This window comes from Amblyomma americanum, chromosome 3 (genome assembly GCF_052857255.1).
Source record: "Amblyomma americanum isolate KBUSLIRL-KWMA chromosome 3, ASM5285725v1, whole genome shotgun sequence".
In the NCBI taxonomy this organism is placed as follows: Eukaryota; Metazoa; Arthropoda; class Arachnida; order Ixodida; family Ixodidae; genus Amblyomma; species Amblyomma americanum.
The window spans coordinates 105,766,072-105,787,055 of NC_135499.1; the positions used below are offsets into that span (position 1 = coordinate 105,766,072).

Consider the following 20,984-nt stretch of genomic DNA (forward strand, 5'->3'; position numbering starts at 1 on the left):
ACGTTTGACAACGTTCCGCTCACCCACTGATGAAGCCGACGTTGGCTTGACGGCTGCTCTGCACAAGGTAATACGTAGCCCACCGCACATCAAACTGAATGACGCTAAAAAGGCATACTTATATCTAGGCGTTGTTGGCGCAAGCAAGCGAAACCTGTTTTCGAGGTGCGGCGCAAGATACTGCTCACCAGCTACGCACGCAAGCGGTTGGAACACAAATTTACTGACCGATGCTTCCACGACCTTTAAAAAATTCTCGCACCTAACTACCGAACGCTAAGCGCAATCTACCTTTCGGTATTTTTAACTCGAACAACGAGTTCAGGTAAAGTAACCTCAGTTTTTGAAGAACTAGATAAAACAGCACTACGGAAGACGAGAGAAGAGAAGAACAAACACCAGCGCTCGAGAATTCGCTCAAGCATCGCTCCTGTACTATAAGTGATCTACTACTGGCATGTCATGACAGGCGTAAAAAGAAGTTTAAAAAAACAGCGCTGGTGTTTCCCTTCTCTTGCTTCGTCTTCCGTGGCGCTGTTTTATCAAGTACTTCAAGAATGAACCACCCAGCCCGTATTTGCCCTCTTCTGTAACCAAAGCTTCAATTCCATTAAAGTGTTTATATAACTATGGCGTCATTCTGGCATGCGTAGCACAGCATAGTCTCGAGGTGCATGTAAAATATCGTTACAGCGCGCTGCTGCGCTGGAGTGCACTGTGAAGACGACGACCAATTCGATGAGCGCAAGAGAGACTGAGCTAGCTAACGCTGAGACGTCGGCGATTCCCGCCGTGACCTTGTAAATAAACCCGTTCTCATCCTTGTAGCTTGGTATCAATATGTATTTGCAATGTATCGTCCACTGCGCTGGAGAAATTATATGCGATGGCAGGTGCTGCCATCGGTTGGCCTTGTGCGACACAGGTTGCTCTTACCGACCAACCTCCCGCAAGCAATCATTAATAGAACCGCTACCTGCCAGGGTGGTTAGTTTGCTCACAGTCCGGTGGGTACGTTGTTATGACGCCACAAGGTCACGTGACCTAGGTGGCCCACCAGCCACCTGGGTTGATTCTCCAGGGATTTTCTGAGGATTTTCGCACAGGGTCAAAGACGCCGACACCGACGATGACTCCGGCTTTTCTGCGACACGGGCTTTTTAACGCTATCGCGTTCATTATTCAACGTCAGCTTTAAAGCGATGGTCAACACGACCAGATATATAATGTGGCTCAAGAATGAATTCATCACGGAGGGTCGAGGGATACTGAAGTGTATGAAAAAAAGTTCGAGCAGCGAAAATTGTTTCGGCGGGATGCTAACGAAGGAAAAGAAATATCCGATTTCATACAAGTTATACTGGCAGGGCGGTTACAACAGGAATAGCTGAAACGAGTAGAGAGACTCTGCATCATTTAAAGTGAAGCAGGAGAACTGTTAGTCCTTGGGCCCCACACTGAAGTGAAGTATTAGAATTTAGGTCGTATGGGTGCTTTATAAAACGAGAGCTTTAAAGAAAGAGCTGCTGAAAAGATATGGCATATGTAACCTAACTTGAGATTAGTGTTGTTAAGTACCTTCTCAACATGCAAACACCAGCATAAATTAGATGTATTAATACCTAAATATTTGTAGGGCATTTATGAACATTCCAAATGCTTACTTATGCGACGAAAAAGCCCGTCCGCGTGAAATAAGAGATATTTCATTGTTATTCCATGCATTTACATAGCAAAATTTATAAGAGAGGAACCCCGGTACTCAGCACAGAAGTTGTGTGAGGGGTCTTTACATTAAACAAATTGAGTACTTGAAAGGTTGTTTTTATTAAAGATGCAAAATTAGTGCAAAAAAGAGCAAATAGAAACAATACAGCAATAAAAAGAACAAAAAATTCCACCGGATACTCAAGCTCCGCCTTAAGAGTAGACGTGATCGCGTTATTGAGTTAATGCTCATATATGCAGAAGGTCATTCTCTACGTTCATATAGAGCCCTGAGAGTCCTCATATCGCTCCTGGCGCAGTGGTACAGCGGTTACAAGATGCGCCAAGAGAGGTGGTGGAATTCCCTCATGTTTACTTTTCCTCCCTCACCCTCACTTTTTAATCCATGACCCTCCCTCACCCTCGCCCTCAGTTTGAAAAACTATGCAGCCCTCCCTCATTCTCATCACTTCGACAAATTTGCTTGCCCTCCCTGGCCCTCGCCCTCACATCGTCGGCCCTCCCTCACCGTCACCCTTACTAACACTCGTTTTAAAACTCGAGTAATGTTTTGTAGTCGGCAACTTCTGGCGATATTACTGAGTAATAAACATACAAGACAAGCCCTCAAGGCACTATTTGGCGAGAGGTTTGATGCTTATATTGTTGTGTGTCCCTGTAGGTATATGTGTGTTGTTTGAGCTAATACGTGAGACAAAAGTGAAACAGCTACGAGCTAAGCCGCAAGATATCACTCTGCCTTTACTTCTGGCACGGACTTCGTGCATACATGTGCCCTCCACTCATAACATTTCATTGTTATCTACGGCCACTGCTAAAATGAGTCAGCGTGTTGCTGTGTCTGTGTACAAAAACTAATGTACGCCAAGAATAATCAGAAAACAATGCAGTAGCGTTTACCACGACAATTACAATAAGTGCTAAGCACAGAATAGACTCAGAACAAGGATAGTTTGTAGGTCGCTTAATTATCATTATCAGAGCCTTCTGGATTTCACTGCTTCTAATCTCCCGCCATTTCGTGCGGTTTTCTGCATGCTCGTCTGATGACGCTTCCACGTACACGGATGAAAGAAGATGGAGACCACGCTTTCAAACGACAGCGTGAGAGACAGGCAGTTTAACACGCGTGAACGCGAGTACGTGACTAAGACGACGAGATTGCAAGCACAGCTCAAGAGCTTGGCAGGATGTGAAGATTTCTCGCAACTGATCGTTCATCTGAGGGTAGTGTATGAACCGACCGACTTTAAATCGGAGTGGCATTCCCTCTAGGTGATGTACTCAGCCTTACCTCCCGTCTAGTACTATTCTGTTCTGTCTTTTTGCGATGTGTTTCGTGGCGTTTCCTAAAAGCTTTGTAAATAATTTGGTTAATGTAAATGTAATATATTTCAATGTAATAAATACCATGCTTTAAAAAAGCTGTGACGATGGTGTAGTGGTCGAAGCTGCGGCCAGCTGAACTGATATTTTTTTTTTTTTAGTGCCGCCGCGGGTTCTAATCCCGCTTCCTTAGCCGAAGTTTTTATTTCTGAAATGTCTTCCTCAAGCGCGATGCCGGCTTTCCGCTGCAGTGAGGTTCTCATGCTGTCGATTAAAATAAAACATTATTTAGGCCACTTGAAAATAAAATGGGTTGCTAAAATGCGGTATTTTGGCTGAATAATGGTAATCACTAACTCCCCAAGTCTGCAGTGAAAGATTCCTGCGGTAGCCATTTTGGTACCCTAGCGCTTCCACTCCACCGAAAAGCGGTTGCCTGTCTGTCCGAAGCCTGCTTCTAGTACGTGGGCCACCTTGGTCACGTGACGTTGTGACGTCATCACAAGCTGGCCACCGATTGTGAGAGCAAACTGCCCACCGTGGCAGTTCAATTAATGATTAGTCGCGAAGAGATTCCTCAGGAACAACATCGGTCTCATAAGCCCCGCCGATTGCAGCACCTGCCATCGCAAAGCAGTAGCTCGTAGCTTAACCGCTGCACCTGTAAGCCAGGAGCGAAATCAGTACTACCAGGGATCTGTGAGTGCAGAGAATTGACCAATCCTACCCAAGTACAAGTCTAAAAAGGTGCAATGTCACGCAAACTTACATAATATGATATATCAAAAGAAGTAATCCTGTTCAGGTCAAGCAAAAGCATAAAGTCAAGATAAGCTATGCAAACCTAGGGCTAATGGCGCTAGCCCACGATATTTCGTGGTTAACCCGAACCTAAACCCTCGTGATTTTTTTTTTGCTTGCACGTGTACGCATTGCACAAACGCTGAGTGTCAGTTCAATACCTTTCCAGCAAGAAATTTGGTTCATAAAATCAGGCGCGCGATTACGTGGTCGCACGTCTCCTCATGTACAGAAATAAACAAGGAGATGTTCCCGTTTCAGAGAGCAGTAAAACTATTTCTTTTCTAGCACCTCGTACAATGTAAGACGCAGCGAGCAATGATTCAGACCAAGGTGTTTTAAGCTCCTGCTTTATTTCCATGGTAAGACTACAGTGGTTGGCTTTGACCACCACATTGCGGCACCGCTTTCCTATAATGCAATTCCAGCGAAAATAGAAAGGTACGACTGTACTGTACTCGCAGAGTGAATGAAAAAATTCCACACCAACGCCGCCAATAGGCTTTGATGTGACACTAGAATTTCGTAAAAGTATTTTTGCGCGGCAGCAGTTCTTTGAAACCTCACTGAGCTGAAATCGGATTACGCACCGGGAAACAAGGCTTAGAACTTGGGAATTCAATAGCATTACTACGTATAATTTCCGCATGCTTTACTCTACACTGTGGGAGAAGCAGGGCTGATAATGAAAATGCTAACTGCGGTACCACGGTTCCCATTGGACCGGCGGCCACCCGCACGGCCCGGCTAGTGCCTCCTTGTTAGCTCACTATACAGGGTGTTTCATCTAAAGCTTAACACAATTTTTAAAAGTAGGCTTTTTTAGTTAGAAGAGCGCAATTTTCGGCATAGCACTTGTCATCGGTGCAGTACATCGCGGCGACGGAGAAGGTGTGCGGCTCCCCGCGTTTCGTGTTCGCCTTGTGTGCCTCCAGACTGCAGAAACTACGTCTTCCCCGGTAACCTTCCCCCTAAGAACTGGCGCTCTAAAACGGGAATTCTTAACGGGCTGCACAGAAAAAAGCGTGAGCCCGAAGTACGGTTCCAGCCACCAACCTCGCCCTCAGACCATGCATCTTGCCCTCTTCGCCCTCCCCTCACATGGTGAGGTGAGGGCGAGGGGTCTTCCCTCCCTCAACCTCGTCCTCACCATCATTTCACCGAATCAAATCCTCATGAGGTGAGGGTGAGGACGCCCTCATGAGGGCTCGCCCTCGTGAGGATACCCAGCATTGCCCTGCAGTGTCAGATTCTCCCAGCGGTTGGCCTTGTGCGGCCTAGGTTTGCCCTTCCCGAGCGACCAATGATTAACTGCCGCTTACCGCGGTGGGCAGTTTGCCCACTATCCGGTGGGCAGATTGTGATGACGCAGCAAGGTCATGTGACCTTGGAGGCCCACCTGCAATCTAGGTTGCTCTCTGGGCACCCCCTGCCAGAGCCATGCTCGTAATTTTTCGCTCATAACGCCGACACCGGGTTTTCTGGTGAACGGGCCTTTAATTATCTCGCGTTAATATACATACAATTTGGCATAGTTTTTGTAGTTGTTCTCAGGATTCAAGCGTTCTGATTGCTTGTTTGTGTTTGTATGAACGAAACAACACATCTGACGGAACAGTTTGTGGTAACTTATTCCCCAGCTTTGCAGAATAAAAACGAATATTGGAATAATCCGTAATATGTTCGAATTCTCGGGTGATTTGTAAGCCTTATCGAAGAAGAGCTTTGAATGCGATGAATCAAGTTCATAAGTTAAGATCAGCACATGGCAATTAATGCACCACGATAGCGGCTGAAGATTTTCCTTGTATATTTTAATGGTGATGTCATGAATGTGCGCGTGTCATGACACCAGAAAGCCAATGTATACGTTGATAATTTGTGTTATCGCAATAATTTGTAATCCTTTGTCATTAAGAAAATTTGTTAATCGTATTTTCTTTAAAGCAAAGGCTATATAGTTTGGTTTTAGTAGTGTTTGGAGAAAATTAAAATCATTCCAAGATAAATTTAAAGATCTGTTTTCCTTACAATAAAATTCTACTTCGTTTTCTGATATTACAAATATGTTTGTGTAGTTTGCATAAAGAACACACTCATGAGATATGTAGGATGGCAGATTAAAAATCAGCATTAAAAGTAGGAGCGGGCCGAGAACAGGACCCTGCGGAACTCCAGTGTTTGTTCTTAGTAGCGAAGATATTTCAAAGAAAGTTTCAATAAACGGCCGATCATCGTTAAATTCGCTCATTTTAAAACTAGAGAGAATGTTCTTCCTTTTGCTAAGAAACTAAAAAGCACTGACTGCAGCAACTCGGAAGACTACTCAAAGCCTGCTCTCTTTGTCAGAAAACAGTTGCTAGCATTTACGAAACTTCAACCACAAACATACAAACTCCGCCATAATAAACTAATCATTGATAACACGGTTTATATCTTCGACCATGCTCCACAGAAAGTCGTCCCCCGCACGCCATAGCTACTGCATAAACCTCCCGTCAGTGCGAAACTGAGCTCCTTGTTTTTCCTTACACTAATATCCGAAGCCTCCTGCCCAAACTTGACGCCCTTGAAAGTGTTGCGCGCACAATAGATAGCAGCATAATCATATTCACTGAAACCTGGCTAACATCATATGTACATGACTCTGAAATACTTTCCGCTTTTCCTAACTACACAATTTTCCGTCGCGATAGAACAAATAGACGGGTAGGAGGCGTGCTAATAGGAACCTATGATTCGCTTTGTGGTTCTGAAATTAAAATTTCGTCCCCTTTAGAAATAATGTTCATTCAGTGCCACGCTTCATTTCCTCCCGTAATCATTGAAGTTTGCTATCGTCGACCTGATTTAACCGATTGTTTTGTTGCTAATTTGCACGAAGAACTTCATGTGATAACCGCGGCTCATCAACATACTCCCACTTTTCTTTTCGGCGACTTTCCTGCAATAACCTGGTCCGACATTTCCACCACAACATGTAAAGATAACATCGAAATTTATTTTGTCAACAAGAGCCTAACATTTTGTCTGTCCCAACTCGTATCCAACCCGACAGGAAAAAAACAATAATTCATCCAACATACTCGACTTCGTGTTAACTTCTCACCCTGATAACGTCTCGGCGCTAGTTCATTTACCAGGACCCAGTGATCATTCCGTAATTCAATCCACTTACACCTGCCAGTTTTCACGCACAAAAAAAAATACGAAAAACATTAACACTGTACGGCAAAGGCAACTATGCAGCCATTAATTCCGAACTAGCTGATTTCTGCATGTGGTTTCTCCGATATTTTTTCAGAACGATCAATCGAAGTTTACTTGTTTTTTTTTTCAGAAACAAGATACATCGACTAATAGATAAACAGGTCCCTACTATCACCGTCACCCAAAAACCATCGTCGCCATGGTTCAACAAAGAGCTGAAACGCCTCAGAAACAAAAAGACTTTTTCGATCCGCAAAACGCTTTGATACCGCATATGCATGACAAAGATATTCTACTGCAGAAAAAACATGCTTATCCTTATGAGGAAAAACTAGACGTACATTTTTCTCGTCTGTCCTACCTTTCATGTTGCACACCAACACCCGCAAGTTCTGGAGAACTATAAACACATCACATTCTAAACCTCTAACATTACATGACGACGACAGCAACCTTATCCCGAAAAACGAATCTAGCAACGCTCTTAACTTTTTTTTCTTCAGTTTTTACGCGCGAACCCGACGGTGACTTCCCGGAATTCCCAGCTCTCGGCCTCCCTAAAGTTATGCCACAAATTACATTTGATGCTAATGGCATCATGAAAGTCATTGAGTCATTGAAACTTACATTTTCACCTGGTGTTGACAGCATAAATTCTAAAATCCTAAAAATACTAAAAACATTGTAAGCGTAATATTGTTCCACCTCTTTCAGCAGTGCATGTCAACAGGTGTCCTTCCACAGGATTGTAAAGTTGGTAAAATCATTCCAGTCCCCAAAAAAGGCTCATTTGTTTCATGCAAAAATTACCGCCCCATTTCCCACAAAAGTGTCTATTCGAAACTAATGAAACATATTATGTATTCGCACATAGCCAAATTCCTTGTCTCCGTAAAATTTTCCATACTAACCGACATGGCTTTTTGAAAGGACGTTCATGTGACTCCCAACTGGCTCTTATTAACGACCTAAGCTCCAATCTTGACCGAAACGTTCCTACTGACACTTTCTTCCTTGATTTCGAAAAAGCTTTCGATAAAGTACCACATAAAAGACTGTCACTAAAGCTATCGTGCCTAAACCCTAATCCGTTAGTATTGGAATGGCTTTGTAACTTTTTGATGAACAGAGAGCAATTTTTCTATGCTAACAATTATTCTTCTCGTTGCCCGGTCATTTCAGGTGTTCCCCAAGGTACAGCCGTAGGACTTTTGCTTTTCCTCATATAATTAACGATCTTGATTCCAATATTTATTCTACTGTCCGCTTATTTGCTGACGATTGTGTAATTTACCGCCCAATCACTAACTGTACTGACGTTGGAATTTTTCAACAAGATCTTAACCGAACTGAAACTTGGTGCAAACGTTGGTTAATGTCGCTTAATATTTCCAAAGCATGTTTGATTTCATTCCATCGTCGGCAGGTGCGTACTCATTCTAAATACGCTCTTTTTCGTTCGGAAGTGTCGTCCGCCTCTTCCTGTAAGTACTTCGGTATTACTGTAACACAAAACCTTACATGGTCATCTCATATCATAAACATCACTAACGAGGCTAATCGCACCCTCGGTTTCATACGGCGCAATCTACGATTTGCCACCCCATCCATCAAATCATTAGCATACCTAACTTTTGACCGTCCTAAACTAGAATACGCCTCAGCAATATGGGATCCTCTCCAGTCTAACCTCTCTTTAACCTTCGAAAAAATACAAAATCGTGCTATCCGCTTTATTTATTCTGATTATTCATACTACACTAGTATGTCTGCTTTAAAACCTAGAGCCAACTTACCCAGCCTTGGAACGCGATGAAAAATTTTTCGATTGTGCCTCTTTCATATGTTTTAATCATTCCCCTTTAGGAGAATCACTCATATCACCTGCTTATCGCCTCTCAAGCCGTATTAGCCACCATAAGGCCGTCTACGCCCCCACCGCAAGAACTACCACTCATTCTCGATCTTTTTTCGTCTCTTCATCGCGGGACTGGAATGATCTACCACAAGACGCCGTGCATCATATCAACGCCATCCATTTTAAGAACACTATCAGGACCATTATTGTTTTAACTGCCATGCCCATCCCTCATGTAATGCCCCATACCAGGGGCCTTTGAGGTATCAAATATATAAAAATTTTGGATTCATTAGCAGTTACGTATTGTTCATGATTGTACAGATAAGTTCCCAGTAGTTTTCATGTAGTTCCCAGAATTGTATAGTTAAAAGTCGGGATAATAAAATGCAGTGGTTTAACAGATGAAATGCTTTTGTTAAATCGATAAAAATGTACAGTTTGAGTTCTTTTGCCTTTATATAAAAATTTTACGTTTTCAACTTGTTGAGCAAAGCCGGTTCAATTGATTTTCCTTTCCTGTATCCACATTGCTCTTTTGTGTATCAATAACATCGACTGAAAAAATTCTGCAATCGACAAAACAGTGCCTTCACATATATATTTGCTCAAGGGGAAATAACAGATATGCGACCGTAGTTTTTAACACTATTCTGCTCCCTTTTTCGTGCATTAGTATTATCTTTGAAATTTCTCTGTGATAGAAAACAATCTGTGGTGCTGAACATATCGTTCGTGACTAGCGCTACTAGTTCACACATATTCGCACTGAACTTATGTAGAGCCGCCGCGGTGGCTCAGTGGTTATGGCGCTCGGCTGCTGACCCGAAAGAAGCGGGTTCGATCCCGGCCGCGGCGGTCGAATTTCGATGGAGGCAAAATTCTAGAGGCCCGTGTGCTGTGCTATATCAGTGCACGCTAAAAAACCCCAGGTGGTCGAAATTTCCGGAGCCCTTCACAACGGCGTCCCTCATTACCTCTGTCGCTTTGGGACTTTAAACCACCATAAACCATGACCTTCTTTAGAATATGTTCAAGAATTCAAATGCAATATGTAATAGGTATCTCAATCATCATCACCATCAGCCTGACTACACCTACTGCAGGGCAAAGGCCTCTCCAATGTTTTTCCAATTAACCCTGTCCTTTGCCAGCTGCGCCCAGCATATGCCTGCAAACCTCTTAATTTCGTCCGCCCACGCCCACCTAACCTTCTGCGCCCCCTGCTAGTGTGGCTTAACAGAGCGTAATTAAGCCTTTCATGCAATCACTTTATCTGAAGTTTGTAATCCACTTACCGGAGCAAGTTATCGGATTGCGACGTTTCGAATGCACCTGTTAATCAAGCGGTGTCACTGTCAATATCAGCATTACGCGGCGCCCGCTGGCACTGAGTCGGTTCCGCGAACCTACGTGCTCTTCGCGATTTCCACGAATCACAGCTTCCAACTACAAAAAGAAACTAGTGCAATTAAATCCAAATAGAATGAACGTCTTCGCATATCAGGGCTTTTCAAGCCATAATGCCTCACAATGAGGACTGAACAAAAATGTGGAGGGTGCCGGCCGATATGTTGTCGGTGCGTCAATGAATAATGACGCGATAACGACGAAGATGAAGGCAGTATAGCGGTGAGGCACTGTAGCGTGATTGCACATAGTGGACAGACCTACGATACGAAGTACAAGTGACTCCACCAACATAACTTCGAGCATTTCGTGCCTGCTCCAGCTCTTGGAGCTGACGAACGCCATAGAATAGCACTGTCAAGTTTCCATTTTTGGCGGTTTGGCAAGAATCCATATACGCGGGAATTCACATACCAAATGAAAAATAACAAAAAGAAACAAGAAACATAAATACCGGAAACAATACTGACGTTTGAATCAACATTTTTCCTTTTTGTTTTGGTTGCTTACACTCGTATAAATTGTTCTCTTTGCCCATAGTTGTACCGTTAAGTCAGGTGGCAGTGCTTAAAAGGTGACCGCCAACAAATAAAAGTCGGCCTATATTGATGGTTTTTCGCTATTTGTTCATTAACAGGCCACTTTGAAAGAAAAGGGAGTTCTTGTAAGCTGGAAAAAAGGGGGAATGTGAAAGACAGGTGTCGCCACTATCGGCCGTTTGCACAGGAACGCTGCGGTAATGTCAGGGAAGATTTTTTTCGCAGAACGAAAAACGGATATTACGCGCCTCATTAAATGTTAGCTTTTGTATTGTTACCGCTAGTGTACTTTCATCGCATCAGAAAAACGAAAAAAGAAACTGCTTGTAAGCCCACGGCATTCAACGTCATCACTAACCTCCCGAGTATGAACAGGGTGAAGAGAAAAATAGTTCTTTAAATTTGACTCCCAATTTCTCAGGAGTGAAAGCGTCTTTTGCTGACGCTTATCAAGCTGTTTATCAAGAACTAAAACCTGATGGAGTTATCACCAGTGCCCCATTTCAGATGTTTTTGGAACAAAATCAGTTGGAAGAATGCGATTAATTGCTTTTTCATTCTCCAACTTCCATCCTCCATGTTTCTGCGGCAGAGAGAAAACAATACATGTGCCTAAATAACTGTGCAGCTGCAGCACTTCAGAAAGTTTTTGAATGGACGAGGCTTATCAGTATAACAGTGCGACAGGCATATAGAGGAATTTCATACTTAATAAACAGAAGAGAAGTCCATCGATTTCTCCGTTCGGAGATTTATGGAGCGAAATCTCAGCAGCCTTGGTGCATATATGTACAAAACCCGCGCCATCTGAACGCGAACCAATGCTCTTCTTACAAACGCCCACAGATGTCCTCCCAGTCTTGTGCCTAGGTAGACACGCTACTATATTTGTTTTCTATATTATAGTCGTTCATAGCGCTTGTGCGCAGCTCGCCGCGGAAAACAGGTTTCCTAGTCGACGGCGTGCTGCTTTCCGTACACACCGGCACGCGGCGCTCGCGTGTCCGTGTATGGGCTCGCCGCAACAGTCGCAGCGTGTTGCGCTGTCTCGGACTAATGCTTTACCCGCAAAAGTCAGATCGGTTGGCGCAAACAGTTACCACGACTACGCATGAGTGAACGCTGCAAGCGGAAGCTCCGCATAGCGACATGGAGACCCACAGCAACCGCAGAGTAAGCAGCTGCTGCGCTCGGCTGACAGCATCGATGCCCTCTGAAACAGGCCTACACGGCGGCACACAGAGCGCTGCAGTTTCGCCGCCCTGTGCGGTGCAACCGTATCCGTCGCTCGGAAACAAAGGCGCCTGATAAGGTGATCGCTGTGGAAAGCGAGAGCGCATACAGACAGCATACTGAGGATGCATCGCCGTCAACCTCGTGTGGCTTCTAAGCTGCGATAAGATATGCGCCGCCGAAGAACAATCAAGTATGGTTCGCTGCCTCTCATTGTCGCCGTTGGAAGATAGCGCCGTCGCAAGTAGCACAGACTCGACTAATAGCGAAGCATTCCAGCTCCAGGCTCTGACAGCGCGCCGCCGCCGGCGTTCCATCACGATGTACAGCGTGGGCTTCAATACGCTCCTCGTGAGGCGCTTCGCGACTCTGTGCTCCCTCCTGTTCAAGGGCAAAAAAGCGGTGCTGCTCCTCGGTGGTTTAATGTTCGTCGTTGTCACTTATGAGTTCATCTCGTACCAGGTGGGCCTCATCAGCAGCCGTTACTACCGGGTGCTCCAGGACAAGGACCTGCACGGTTTCTGGATCCAAACTGCTCTCGCTCTCAGCCTTGTGTTCGCCATATCCAAGACCAGGGCCCTGCGGACCTTCCTCGCATCGACCGCCGGCGTGCACTGGCGCAAGCTCATCACTGCAGATCTGCACGGACTCTACTTTTCGGGAAAGAACCACTACGACGTGAACGTCGTGGAAGCCGGAGTACTAGACAATGCCGACCAGCGGATGACGCAGGACGTTGACCGCTTCTGCAGGACGCTGGCCGAGACGCTGCCGCCGGCGCTGATTGCTCCGTTCACGGCCGGTTACTACAACTACCAGGCGTACGTGGCCACCGGCTGGATAGGTCCGGTGTCCACGATCGTTTTCTTCCTCGTGTTCACCGTCATCAACAAGTTCCTCATGGCGCCGGTCGTCCCCCGTGTTTACCAGCAACAGAAGCAAGAGGGCCAGTTCAGGCACACCCATGCGCGCATCAGGGACAACTCCGAGTCGATCGCCTTCCTGGACGGCGAACCCGTGGAGCAGAAGAAGGCAGACGACATTCTGAGCGACGTGGTCAAGGCTCGGCAGTCCGTTGTGAACAGGGAGTTCCCCTTGAACTTCGGTATTCATCTCTTCGACTACACCGGTGCAATCCTGAGCTTGCTAGTCATCGCCGTGCCCATTTTCAACGGCGTGTACGACTCGCTGACACCCGGTGAACTTTCGCAGCTCATAAGCAAAAACGCGTTCGTGTCAATCTATCTCATAAGCTGTTACAGCAGCCTGGTCGACCTGTCTGGCAACGTGGCGGTTATCGCGGGAAACACGCACAGGATCATGGCTCTCCGGGAAAAGCTACAGGCTCTACATGAAGAACTGCGTGACACGAAGTGCGACGAAGCTGGCATCCAAAAGGGTCCTGACGACAGCGATGATGGCAGGCCGGCGGTCGAACTCCAGGACGTGACGTACAGCTCGCCGCGTGACGGTGGCGTTCTAGTAGAGAAGCTGACGTGGATGTTGGACGACAAGCGAAAGGCGCTCATCACCGGTGCGAGCGGAACCGGAAAGACCACTCTGCTGAGAGTCATCAAGGGTCTGCGGAACGTCGACTCCGGATGTGTGCGCTTGAGGAATGTTCACTCCCTGGCGTTTTTCCCGCAGTCGCCGTGGCTGACGTCGGGCAGCCTCCGCAAGCAGATCCGCTACCCTTCGGACGAATGCCACGAAGAAACCGCTGACGAAGATTCCGAGGAAGCAGAGATGGTCGCGTTACTGGAGCTCACGGGCCTCAAGCACCTCCTGGACAGTGCGAATAATCTGGACAGTGAAATGGACGCCGCGTGGTACGACACGCTGTCTCCGGGAGAGAGGCAGCGACTCAGCTGGACTCGCCTGCTGTACCGACGGCCAAAGCTCGCCCTGATGGACGAAGCGACCGCCGCCATAGACCCTGAGCTCGCGTCCACGTTATATGCTGAGTGTGAGAAACGAGGCATCAATGTAGCCGCCGTCAGCTACGAGCGCAAGATCGAAGGATGGGAGCCCGACATGGTGCTCCAGCTGCGAGGAACGGACGGCTACTGGACGGTCTCGTAGATGCTGGCATCAGCTGCAGAACATGCGTGACAGTATTGCTTGACGCTGATGAAATGTGTATAACTTTTGTGTGCGACAAACATGTGGCGCCCCTGAGCAGATGTGCGGCAGGAGACATGCGCGTCATCCAGTAATTTTTAATATATTCGCCCGAAATTCCCTCATAAGGAAACAGCTGTTCATGGACATTGCTTTGTTACAAGCCATCTCTGGTACACCTAACACAACTCTTTAGTCCTTAAAGTTGCAACAAAAGCCGCAAAACTGACGACGGCGCAATAACTGGAGTTCTATTTCATGGCGTGCGTTTCGATCTTGTCACAAAGAGTAGCCCCGTGTAGTCCCAGCACATAATGAAATTGCAGCCCGTATTAATCCCATCCTACAAAAATGTAGTCCTGTCTAGCGATATATCTACGCAGTTGTCCAAAATTTTCTACATAATATCAATCCCTTTCAAAAATGCGCAATTGTCCCCGTACTTGGCCATTGCAACTGTCAAATATTATGCCTTTCACTCCATGGCTTAAAGCCACGGACGGGAAAGAGGTTTTAGGCCCCGATCCTTAGGAGGGACCTAGCGCGTCACATCTCCACGCCTTCCTTCGGCCTGTGACCAAAAAAATGCGCAGTACATAAATGTAAACACGTTTTGCCTCATTTGCTTTCATAGTCGAGGCATTAAATAGACAGAGGCGAATTGATAATTTCAACGCCGGTGATTTTAAATGCAACACGCTTACTTCTTTCTCTGTGAGATGGCCCCGGACACGCTTTCGTGATGGCTGAGATGCGGGCGCGGTGTCCATGACATATATGGAGAAACTCAACTATTTTCAACAAGACCTATGTTAGAGATCCCCCTCCCTCCCTTTTACTGTACACTCGAACACGAATACACCTATGTGGGAGTAAAATGGAGTGAGCTGCCCTATAGCGGACACCCTTTTTGTTAAAGGGAGGAGGGGAGAGCTTAGTCACTTTTTTACTCCTTTCTGTTAGAGTGCACCGGTAGACACTGTTCCAGGAGAAGTGAAATTGGCTTCTTACTTGCGTCAGTGGTGCATACGTGTCATGTGATGTCACCCTGTGGAAATAACCTCAGTCCGCCTGTGATGACGTTCTCAAAATATATTTTCTTATGTAATTCCAAGCTGGTGTGTTTATTACTGCTGCCATGAGACGTGCTTCAATTATATGCGGTGTAAATGAAAAGGACGAAAGTTCTGAAAGTCTGCCGACTGCCTCAGAAACGTGGCGCGTTGATTGCGGCGTCCATTAAAGTGAACCCGCCTGCGGGTTTCTCACGCGCTGCCGTTAACCGCGGAAAGCAGTAAAAAGGGGACAAGAAAAGGATTGGTAAAAAGAAGAATAACATTTAGGGCTTTACCGCTGTGTTTTTGCGAACGTTGTGTACGATTCACTAGCATCTTGCGCATCTCTATACGAATGCGAGCAATAGAAAGTTTCAGTCATGCCCCTATTTTTTTCTTTTTTCAAACTGTATACTGTATTTCGTTCCCTAAAAGTACCCCTTGCCTCCCACTCCTCATATGCGCCAGCTATGATGAGCAAGTTGATGGCGACATGTACATACAGCTTAATCACACCTGCCCTTATAGCATCGTGTGAATTCATGCGCAGTGTGCACGATGGAAGATTCTGGACGCTTTCTGGGAACAGCCATGGCATCCGGCCTCGTGGCTCGGTTCCAAACCTCCTACCCACATTATGTACTGCACCTCGTGTTCTTCCGATGATGATTACCAAAGCGGACGGCCGAATTCGAGCAAAGAGTAAATACGCGTGAGCAACAAACTTTGGAATGAAATAACGTGCTGCCGCCATTTAAGCTATTCATGCACGTGTTAAATGAATTACTATCATCACCAAGGTCAGAAGCTAGACTCCCAGTAGGATTCAAATCTCACCACGCTACTCCATTTGAATCACTCGTAGCAAAAGCGAGTTGAAAACTTGGCCTTCGACATACTTCTTTCCTGGAAAACAGGGGGAATTTTCCTTTACACTTTCTGGTCCACAGCGAAGAAGAACGGCTCTGAACAGTCCTACCTGAAGGGGTCCGCATCGCCATTAGCTGGCTTTTTGAGCGCCAACCGCCGTCACCGTAAGTAAAATGCACGCAAAAACGCCTTCAATGCCTTCAATGCATACTCGCAGCAGCGGAACGTTGCGTTAAATATAATGCAATTATAGGTAAGCGAAACCCTGGCCATTAAAAGCCTTTGAAAGCACTGACTGAAAGAATAAATACATATAAATGATATATTAAGTAACCATACTCCGTACTGATTTTTTATTTGCTGTAAGAGATTCAAAACCCTTTCTTGCTTTTTCAGAGCATTTACTGATCGTTCAGGCAGGCAATTCACTTAAATTATTAGCAATTAATCTTGAATCTAATATATACGTGACTAAGTCGTTTTTTACACATCAGAGGCAACGCAAACTCCAATGGAAGTCAGACGGATGAATTAGCTTAGCATGGCTCGAACTACTGTCGCGCGCACATCCAGTTGAAAGGGCGGAGGCTTGTTCGTCTCAAATGAAAAAATTACTGCGGTTTGCAATTCACTTGACAACGGAACCGCAAAATGGCAATAATGTGAGGTTGGGCAGCAGATAAGGTCTTCTACAAGCGCAGACGAAGCCCGACAAGCCCAACGGCGATATCACTCAACGACCGTTGAAAGTGCCTGTCCGAGGGACACCGCGCTCGCGTAATGCCTTCTCTTATGTGTGCGAGCGATGCACGCTTTCACCCAAGATAAGTCAATAACGGAAGCCTTGTAACACATCGGCTAATCACTTACCCCGTGTAACACAGAATAAACATGGTCTACGAGCGCAAAGTTATCATACATGTATAGGCTGCTTCAAAGAGCAAAAAAAAAAACTCCTTTCCGAATAAGTCTGTGGGAGCACATTCTTTGCAAGCATATAGCGGAAGGCAGCCATATAGCGCTGGCGGTTGTGTAAAGCTACCATTGGGCGAACCCTTCGCTTAGTGTCAACGGCGATCTGCCATCCCTTATAAAAATCGTCTATAGGCAGTCTATAGGCTTCTTATAGGCACTATTGGCTCCCTATAGATATTTATTTTTGTCTATTCATAGTCTATAGACAGTCTGAAGAAGTCTAATAAAAGTGTTTGGCCATAAATCTATAGACTGTCTATAGGATTTGTATTGCCTATAAACTGCTCCCTGGGGTTTGTCTATAGAGTCTATAGACTTTATAGACAGAACTCTATGGGCAGTCTATAGACTGTCTAAAGAAGTTTTTGTAAGGGATCCTGCACTAGTAGCGCCGTCAAATAGTTTTCATCAATAACAATAAAAGTGAACGAACTTCTCAAACCGGCTGGCTAGCAATTCCAATTAAAGCTAGGTGGCGGCTTTCACATCGAATCTGTGCACCTGCGCACAGACACGATGCGGTTGCATTAACACTGCGTAACCGAGTAGAAAATCCGATGGCCCAATTAGCGTGACACGCCCTTTTCTTCCCGACTAAACGGACCAGACTCTAGTTGTAACTGCCGGTCAGAGGCACAGAGCAGATTCTTTTTGAGGCGGCTTGAAACACGAAGCAGATCTCATCGTCACGTGACACTTCTGCCTTAGCCATGCGCGAGAACTCACCTCTCGTAATGTGCCGGACAGCGAGGAGAGGATGTCCTTGTCGTTCAAGTACATCTGCTGTGCGTGCAGGTGCGACCGGATGCGCGCCTGTAGCCGCTCGGGAAGGTCGTAGTAGGCCATGAACTCCTCCACCTCTTGCATCTGCGTTGTAACGGCGGAGCAGGTGACAAGTAGTGCGTACATGGGCGGTCGCAATTTTCGTTCCATGCAGTAAGTACACTATAGTGTAAAAACTGGAGGTCCAAGGAAGGGAGTTAATTAGCTACTTTACTCTCTACAGAAGCTATTTACACATTTATAGCAACGCCAGGGGAAAGAAATGCCATGTTAATTCCTCCTTTGGCAGGAAGTGGAACTGCCTGCGCACCATCTCTAAGAACAAAAGAGTGGGAGATTAACACTACATCTTCCCTTTATCCCTCACCGACGTTTATAATGCACTAGAGTCCAGAGGCACGGCCGCTCAATGGAGGCGCACCCAGTACGCCCATTGAGCGGCCGTGCCAGAGGTATTGGCCTCTTTCGGCCTGCATCTGTCGAAGAATTCTTCCGTTGCTGTTTCAACTGACGGTAAATAAGGAGACCTGCTTATGAGCAGCAGGAAGAAAATGCTTTACAGGGTTGTTCAAAAGTTTCCACGCCATACGGTCTGCTTTTGAACAGTATATTTAGTATAACAGCAGTTTTTAGATATTAAGCAACTTGTTCAACCCGTAGATATCTGTGGGTTGAACATTGTCCCAGGTAGAAAAAAAAAGCGATCCTTAACTATAGTTCCGAGCATTCCTAACTCGTGAAAAACGGCATTGCTCTTTCATGCCTGCAGTCTTGCCTACCAAAATCGTGCATACATACTCTGCAGGATAGCTTTAACGCACAAGTGTACATATTGTCAGAAGCAGGCTACCCAAATAATGCCATACTCCAGTCATGTGTCAAGTTAATGAAGTGGGCAAAAAGGCCTTTCATCTCCCACAAAAGGCAACTCAAGGAAATATGCTGATGCACTGATTATCCCATGGTATAAAGAACGTAGCGAAAAAAATATGATGTCTCAGTAGCCATTCCCGCCCCCTTAGGTTAAGATTATGGCCCCTTGTACAAATTATGATTGAACAAGGTTAAACACAGGGTGAAGTCCTTGCGATGTGAATCTGCTGTTATGTACAAGATTCGCTTCCTGTACAGACTTGTACACGTATTCCAGACCGGGCGTTGTCTCAACACCCGCCTTAGACAGCATAAAAATGATAGCTCATCGTAAGTGGCTGAGCCAGGCCGCGAATGCAGATATTGCCGCAGTATCTTCGAGGAAACCGAAGTCCTGTTTCGTCACCCACAACAATTTACCAAAATTGTGATGGAAGCATTTTACATCGCATCGTATGGTAATTACATCAGCACGCCATCACTCTCACTGTCAAAAAGAAATAGATTAGCTCCGGAGATTTTGATTTTCTTTTCTTTTAAAACTTGAACTCATTACTGACCTCTTTGTTGTCGTGTTTAATCAACCGCGTCGTTTCAAATGCACCGGCCGTGTCCCTTGTCCTCTTTTTCTCTGTGCTTGAGTTTGCGCCTACAAATTTCATCAAGAACATCCTCCAGCTAGCACAGCTTCCTATCCAGTAGGAGTATGGTTAACCATTTACAGTGCCTATGAAACTACCAAAGGAAGATAAGACTTCTCCTCAACCTCCAGAGACTTTGAGCTTTTGGGGAGGTGTCGCAAAAGCCACATAACGCGGCTCAAAGGTAAACTTTGCGTCTTGGGAACCTTTGAGCAACCCTGTGCCTCAGCAAACGGTCTCGATAATAACCACTCGGCGAAGACACACACTTGCGTGCAGAAACTGTGCGATAGTTGTTGCCCTTTCTGCGAAACAGTTAAAGCTATATCGCTAAGCGACGAGGCAGCGCTTCGGTAGTGTCATTCACACACACACACACACACACACACACACACACACACACACACACACACACACACACACACACACACACACACACATACATACATATATATATATATATATATATATATATATATATATATATATATATATATATATATATATATATATATATATATATAGCATTCAGTATACGGCTCCCAATGCGCCAGTTTACAAGTGTAAGTACAGTATTACGACAAACGCGTCTGTTCGTTTTAGAGGTTTTTTGTGCCAACAGTTTCGGTAATGGTATTCCCTTCGTCAGGGCAGGCTTACAATGAATCAGTTTAAGCCATTGTAAGCCTGCCCTGACGAAGGGAATACCATTCCCGAAACTGTTGGCAAAAAAACCTTAAAAACATATATATATATATATATATATATATATATATATATATATATATATATATATATATATATATATATATATATATATATATATATATATATTTCCCGAAACTGTTGGCAAAAAACCTTAAAAACATATATATATATATATATATATATATATATATATATATATATATATATATATATATATATATATATATATATATATATATATATATATATATATATATATATGTTTTTAAGGTTTTTTGCCAACAGTTTCGGGAATGGTATTCCCTTCGTCAGGGCAGGCTTCATATATATATATATATATATATATATATATATATATATATATATATATATATATATATATATATATATATATAAAAGTAGGATGCAACTTAAGAAAACAGCGGCTGGTAACACTGGACTACGGTCTGCAGCGTCCTGTATTACTCCGCTAGTCAGTCACTACAGTAAACAAGATCAGCTGTTTAACAAAATAGGTATCAGAATCCTAGAGCTAAAAATTTTGTTCCTTTCGATTATCTTCTTGTTTAAGTAACGAGAAAAGTTTTAACAACGGGCTACTTTTTTGTCGTGGAGGAATTCTGTGCAGTGGTCCCGATTGTGGGGGAGCTTCACTTCAAGACAAAGTATTCATTTTTTAGCGCAAATAAGACAGAGCACATAAAGAAAGACAAACACGAGCGCCCGTGTTTCTTCTTCTTCTTCTTCTTCTTCTTCTTCTTCTTCTTCTTCTTCTTCTTCTTCTTCTTCTTCTTTCTTTCTTTCTTTCTTTCTTTCATTCATTCTTTCTTTCCTTTTCACTTTCCCTCTCTTT

The 20,984-nt window shown here is 44.8% G+C and overlaps 1 protein-coding gene and 1 pseudogene across 2 annotated transcripts in view; one reads left to right on the forward strand and one right to left on the reverse strand.

Moving 5' to 3' along the window:
- Positions 1-20,984, reverse strand: part of LOC144124788 (potassium/sodium hyperpolarization-activated cyclic nucleotide-gated channel 1-like) — a 48,391-nt gene that overhangs the window by 10,049 nt on the left and 17,358 nt on the right. The window contains exon 7 of the mRNA XM_077657665.1: positions 17,853-17,993. Coding sequence (XP_077513791.1) covers positions 17,853-17,993 — 141 coding nt within the window. The remainder of the gene's footprint in view (positions 1-17,852; positions 17,994-20,984) is intronic.
- LOC144124789 (lysosomal cobalamin transporter ABCD4 pseudogene) lies at positions 11,825-15,340 on the forward strand (annotated as a pseudogene). Its single transcript, XR_013313281.1, has one exon. The product of XR_013313281.1 is annotated as a lysosomal cobalamin transporter ABCD4 pseudogene (transcript).